Source organism: Sardina pilchardus, chromosome 17 (genome assembly GCF_963854185.1).
Source record: "Sardina pilchardus chromosome 17, fSarPil1.1, whole genome shotgun sequence".
Taxonomy (NCBI): Eukaryota; Metazoa; Chordata; class Actinopteri; order Clupeiformes; family Clupeidae; genus Sardina; species Sardina pilchardus.
The window spans coordinates 19,935,388-19,942,147 of record NC_085010.1 but is presented as its reverse complement, the minus strand read 5'-3'; the positions used below and the strand labels follow the sequence as shown (position 1 = coordinate 19,942,147).

Genomic DNA, 6,760 nt, shown 5'->3' with positions numbered 1-6,760 from the left:
CTAACCCTCTCTGTCACCCCCCCAAACCCCAAACTGTTACCCCATCCCACTCCCACCTCAACCCCAAACTGTTACCCCGACCCACTCCCACCCCACCCCAACCCCAAACTGTTACCCCAACCTACCCCACCCCAACCCTCTCTGTCACCCTCCAAACCCCAAACTGGTACCCCGACTCACTCCCACCCCACCCCAAACCCCAAACTGTTACCCCCCCCCCCTGCCCCCCCAGGTAAGGATGATGTGTGAGGTGATGCCCACCATCAGCGAGGACACGGCCTTGAGCCAGCGCGGCTCCCAGAGCAGCGCGTCCGACCCAGACTCGCACTTCGAGCAGCTGATGGTCAACATGCTGGACGAGCGCGACCGGCTGCTGGACACGCTCCGCGAGACGCAGGAGAGCCTGGGCCTGTCCCAGCAGCACCTGCAGGACGTCATCTACGACCGCGACGCGCTCCAGCGCCAACTCAGCTCCGCACTGCCACAGGTACGCCCGCCACGCCCTCATGCCAACACCCTCATGCCAACACCTCCACATGCCCACATGTCCACAGCTCCAATACAGCAGAGGTGCGCTGATTCAAATTCACAAACATGGGGCAAACGTTTCGGGAACATTTGTGATCACTCAGCAAGCAGTCTGAGGAGGTGTCTGTGAACACATGGGGAGGTTATCGTTGAAACAGTTGAGCTGGAACAGTTCAAAGAAAACATGTTCGCTCCGAATGTTTGCCTCCGTTCAAAGATTCTGAACGTACCTTAGCGGTCCTGCGTAACAGCAACAGCAACAACAACAACAACAACAACAACACCACATTATATTTAGGTAGCGTTTTATCTGGGCTCCCAAAGTACCTTGTAGTGATGGGAACCACCTACAGTACAGTGTGTAGCACCCACCTGGGTAGTGCACAGCAGCCATTTTGTGGCAGAACGCTGACGTGCTCCCGAGATGATGGGAGCGGGGGGATGATTATGGCCAGATGGAATGTTCTAGGTTGGGAATTCCGCCAGGACACAGGGGAACCCTCTACTCTCTGCGCTGAATGCCATGGGATCTTGTATGGCCTTAGTGACCTCTTTTTGTCACTACACCTAGCTGCACTGGTAGTGCACAATCCTACAGTGTATGCGTTTGACTCCTATTTTACAATGGATTCAGTGCCTTCAGTGTCTAAGATTGAACATTAATCTGGCGAGGCTGCGCTTTGTTTCTACTGCACTTCGCGTCGCTTAAGTTTCGTTTTGGGCCCGTCCCCGGCTAATAGCGTGCCATGAATAGAGTATGGCCGTTTCTGATTGGAGCCAAAGATTCTGGCAGTAAACAGCGAAAATAGATCTGCTGGTATCCAGGCTGAGCTGCCAGGCGAAACTTAAATTCCTCCGGAAGTTCAGGCAGGGTTCACCCAGCCTAGAGGGGTGTTTGTATTGGATGTCCATAAGGATGGGTCAGGATATCATCTCACCATCTCAGTGAGCTCTAACATTTTATTTATTTACTTATCTATTTATGGATTTAGCTGACGCTTTTATCCAGAGTGTCTTACAAATACCAATGGCAGTGGCCAGTCCCCCTGGAGCAACTCAGCGTTAAGTGCCTTGCTCTGAGGCACAACAATGGCAGCCGGGAATCGTGCCCACGAATGCATGCTAGCCTGCGTGCTAGCCATAGCCACTACACTGCCACCGCTCAGCTAAGATGGAGATGCCAGGTGTAGCTCTAGCATGGACTACTCCTCAACCGTTTTCATTAGAGAGAGAAATAGAGAGAGAGACTGAGTGAGAGAAGAGAGAGAGAGAGAGAGAGAGAGAGAGAGAGAGAGAGAGAGAGAGAGAGAGAGAGAGAGAGAGAGGGAGAGGGAGAGGGAGAGAAAAGGACAAGGAGAGAGTGGAACAACCTTCTCTCACCAGACTGGTAACAGAGTTGAAATTGCTAGGTTGTGCTTTACAGTAATAAGGTCAGTCTTGTCCATTGGAGTTTGTGTAAGAGTGAGTCATGCTCCTGTTTGTATAACCGTTAAGTTGACAGCTCCTTATGGATTACACTCCTTAGTTATGGGAACAAGTGCTCTCTGATGACTCATTAAGGCAAAGCAGCACTTTTATGTGATTTTCTCGTGTGTACGTGTGTGTGTGTGTGTGTGTGTGTGTGTGTGTGTGTGTGTGTGTGTGTGTGTGTGTGTGTGTGTGTCTCTGTCTATGTGTCAGTCTATCTGCCTGCCTGTCTGTGTGTTTGTGTGTTAGATATGTGTCAACAGCTGTGTCTGTAGCTCTCTCATTTTCTCTCAACAGCGGCACACACACACACTCATGGTGGTCCACCGAATGAAAAATGAAAAATCATCCGAATCCGTTAGAAGTGTAGAGGAGGGAAAAAGCTAAAGCACAAAGTCTTACGTAATAATTCCTAAGCAGAGATTAGCTGGATGCAGGGAGCAAAAAAGTGTGTCAGTAATTCTAGTCACAAGTGCTCACTGCCTGGCCTGGCCTGCCTTCCAGAAGAATCCGAGGGTTCCCAGCGAAGGGGGAAAAAAAAGAGGACTTTGTTTTGGCCAGAAGCGCTTGCAGTTATCTGACTGGTTCTCATGAGGCGAGGTGGACCAGAGACTCGTTTTTTCTTCTGCTGTAAATTCGTAAAAAGACGTTGCTGAGACGGGGCTCAAAATGTGACCTTTTGAGAGGAACCGATGCCGATGGCGTCACCAGACCTCATGTGATTTCCCCGTATCGCAGTGCGTGCATGAGAGCTCCTGACTACCCCGAGCAGTCACACACACACACTCACACACACAAACACTAGAACTCACTCACTCACTCACTCACTCACACACACACACACACACACACACACACACACACACACACACACACACACTATAACACTCACACACACTGTAACACACACATGCGCACACTGTAACAAACACTATAACACACACATACACACTCACCCACACACACACCCACACACATACTGTTCACACACTCACACACACATACACACACTATAACAAACACAAGTACACACACACACACACACACACACACACAAACACACACACACACACACACACACACCCCTGTGCCCTGTAACTGGGTCAGCTCACAGCGAACGACAAACCGGGCTCCGACATCTATCCTCGCCTCGCAAAGAAACGCTCGCCGTTGCGATTCTCCGTCCTAGTGCGTGCTGCGTGAGTTTGTGCGTGCGTGTGTGAGTGTGTCGGCATCTCCGTTCCATTTTTGTACTCACCCCCCCCCCCTCCCCCCCCCCTCCCCCCCCCACCCCTTTAGTGCCTCAACCAAAAGCTGCAGGCTCGCTCGGCATCGAGTGGATGGTGGCGGTGGGGGTTGCGCGGACCGGCCCGTAACCAGCCGACAGTCTTCATTTCAATGAAGCGAATAACAGCACGCAAGCGCCCTTATCAGCCCAGGAATACCCGTGCATTAGCATATCTCGCGCCGGCGCCCCCATCGCGCTCCGTTGTTGTTTCATTTCCTGGGAGAGAGAGCGGCAGCTCTCCAGGAGGGGAAACGTGTTTATTTATTTATTTGTTTGTTGGTTTATTTGTTTATTTGGGGTTTTTTTTGCTGTTATCAAACGTTTCACGGGCAGCTCCTCGTCGTAAACACAGGAGCCCGGCGATGATGTATTTCCTGTGTCATTGCCCAATGACAGGCGTTTGATGCACAGTTCGGCATGTCTGTCCTGACATCTGAATTAGATGTCGCCACCCAATCGGGGTGCCCCTACTAATGTACACAATTGCTGCCATTAATTGGTTTGGCAGGATTTTATTAGCCTCTAAGTAACATATCAACATTACCCGAATGCTTTACGAGGCACTTTAGTGGACTGCAGTAATTGTCTGGAGTTACTTATACTCCAAGGATGAGCCCTGTCCTAGCCAACGTTTTTAGCGTACATCTGTCAACGAATGTGCACATAATCTTTTATGATCATCTCAAGGCAAATTAAGTCACATACGTAGCAGTAATGTTTATGGGAGTCCTAATGTTGTAGTCTTCTCTATGGCTTTGCTTTTTTAACGTCTCAAGTTGTGTTGGATTGCCACCTTGTCCTACCTGAGACGTGTTAAAGCTATTGTTTCAGTCTGGTGGAGGTAGTGGAGTCGGCCGTGCCTGCCTGCAAGTGTTTGGCGTGACCTCAATATTTGATCCCACGGTTTCGCTGCCGTTCCAAACGCAGCGACTCAAAGGCGTTAAATCTGGGGCCGGATAATCAGGCACAATCTGAATGGAGGCTGAATGATCGCTGCAGGCTTTTTCTTTTCTTTCTTTACTTCTCTCTGTCTTTCTTTCTTTCTTTCCTTCCATCTTTCTCTCTTTCTTCCTTTCTGTCATTCATTTGTTCTTTCTTTCCTTCCTTCTTTCTCTGCATCTGCTTTCCTCTCTATTACTGTGCGTGCAGCAGTAGTGGTTGGTGGCCAGGAGATAGGAGATGAGGTAGTCCCCCCCTCCCTCTCTCCCTCTCTCTCTCTCTCCCTCCCTCTCCCACTCTCTCTCTCTTTAAGCTGCGGAAGTGGCCTCATTTAGCTGTTAAGTGCTTTTTGGCAGAGTTCAGGCTGACGGATAGGCCTGAACTGAATGGAGGTAGGAAGGATGAGGCAGCTGCCTTTATTTGAACTGGGCCCTGGACCAGCATCTATGAGTCCTATTAATCTCCCTCAAACTTGCATTCATGTCTTTCTCTCTGTTCTACACTCGTTTAATCCCACGCTTACTTTTTTCCTTTTTGTTATTTTCGGTATTTTAGTCTCTGGTTAGCGTGTCTTTCTCCTTACTTTCTTTAGTCTTTTTTTCCCTCTTCCTCTCTTTCATCCCTAAGTTATTTTCGTTTTTCTTTTATCCGAGCTTCCAGTTCGACATTCTCCTCACCGTCCGTTCGCTCCTCTGTTTAGTATTTTAGGGTCTGGCTATCATGACTCTTCCCTTTACTTTTACCTTTCTTTTTCTGTCATTATCATTCATTATTCAGTACACTCTTTCACTCTTTTTTTTGTTTTTCTTCCTTCCTTCATCTGTCCGTCTGTCCTCCCTGCTTCATCCTCCTGTGTTGAGTGTGGTCACCACAGTGGTCGTCCCCTATGACACTATGAGGTCACACAGTGGCGATGTCCCGAATGGCTCTGTTCTTGCTGTAGCTGGTCTGTCCCGCGGTCATCCTCCTTCAGTCTCTTTCTCTTTCTTCTTTCCCTCTCTCATCCTCCCATCACTCTCTCTTTTCTCTCTTTCTTTCTTTTCTTCTCTCATCCTCCCATCACTCTCTCTTGCCTCTTTCTTTCTTTTCTTCTCTCATCCTCCCATCACTCTCTCTTTTCTCTCTTTCTTTCTTTTCCTCTCTCATCCTCCCATCACTTTTTCTTTCTTTCCCCCTCTCAGTCAGAATAGTCTCTCTCTCTCTTTCTTTTCCTCTTTCATCCCTCCATCATTCTCTCTCTCTCTCTCTCTCTCTCCCTCTCTGGTTTCTCTCCAGTCTCCTCTGTGGTTCTGCTCTGGGTGCTGGCCTCTGGTCCAGGCACTGGGGCGTGAGCTCATTTATCCGCAGAGATCTTTTGTCGGGGCAGCAGGCGTGCTGTGGCCTCCCAGTCCACAGGGGGCAGCACAGCGCAGAGCAGATCGGGCTTTTTGGACGTGGCTGTGCCCTGTTGATCCAGAAGCATTCCCAGCTGGCTGTGGTGTGTGTGTGTGTGTGTGTGTGTGTGTGTGTGTGTGTGTGTTTGTATTTGTGTGTGTGTGTGTGTGTGTGAGTGTGTGTGTGTGTGTGTGTGTGTGTATTTGTGTTCTGGAATACACTCAGTTGGGCCTGTCTCTTTAATCTGTGTCCAAACATTGCAGGGGGGGAAACAGCGCAAAGATCCTCTATCCTCTACTTGCTGCCAGCTATGCCATGGTCAGTGGCCAGCAGTCACTCACCTGTAGATGCCCTCCAAACACACACACACACACACACACACACCGGCTGCGGCTAGGGCTATGTCACCTGAGGCTTTGGTTGCAAGGGGCAGCCTATAAAGTTTTAGAGTGCCTTTTTTAAAGATTTAGAGTGGATGAGTTGTTGGAGGGTGTGATACAGAGGTAGACTGACAGATAGATAGATAGATAGATAGATAGATAGATAGATAGATAGATAAATAGAGGTGTAGACAGATGCTAGAGACAAACACTAACTGGATGCCTGTGTGTGAGATGCTGAGAGAAAGTCACAAATGTAGCAGGTTTATCAGGTCTCAGGATATACTATTTGGCATAGAGGCTACAAACAGAGTCTTGACAAGAGAGTAGCGCAGAGACAGGAAGAAGAGTCAACGAGAGAGGGAGAGAGATGGAGAGAGAGAAAGAGAGAGAGATGGAGTGAGAGAGAGGGATAGAGAGAGAGATGGAGTGAGACGGTGACCGACGGAGAGATGGCACCTCTCTGCAGCAGAGACACACACACAGAGGGGTGTGTGGGTGGCGAGGCGAGCTGAGAGAAGAGGACAGAAAGGGGAGTGGTGTCTCGGACGCTCCAGTGAGTCACCGTGCTGTCGCGGCGTCCAGGCCCTGCTGTGACCAGACCGCTGCGTCGGAGCTGTTTGCCATTCTCCTTCAGAAGAGGCCCAGACGTGGTCTCCGTGCTGAGCCGCTGTGCTGGAGCTGGCCCCTCCGAGGACCGGCGGGGGCCTCTCTCAATCCTAATTACCGTGTCCAAACACAGCCTCTCCGAGACGGCTACTCCGGCCTCGCTGCACACCCTCCA

At 50.0% G+C, this 6,760-nt stretch overlaps 1 protein-coding gene across 1 annotated transcript in view; it reads left to right on the top strand.

Moving 5' to 3' along the window:
* Positions 1-238: 238 nt before the first annotated feature.
* The window catches only part of ppfia2 (PTPRF interacting protein alpha 2), a 179,615-nt gene continuing 173,093 nt past the window's right edge, over positions 239-6,760 (top strand). The window contains exon 1 of the mRNA XM_062517695.1: positions 239-487. Coding sequence (XP_062373679.1) covers positions 239-487 — 249 coding nt within the window. The remainder of the gene's footprint in view (positions 488-6,760) is intronic.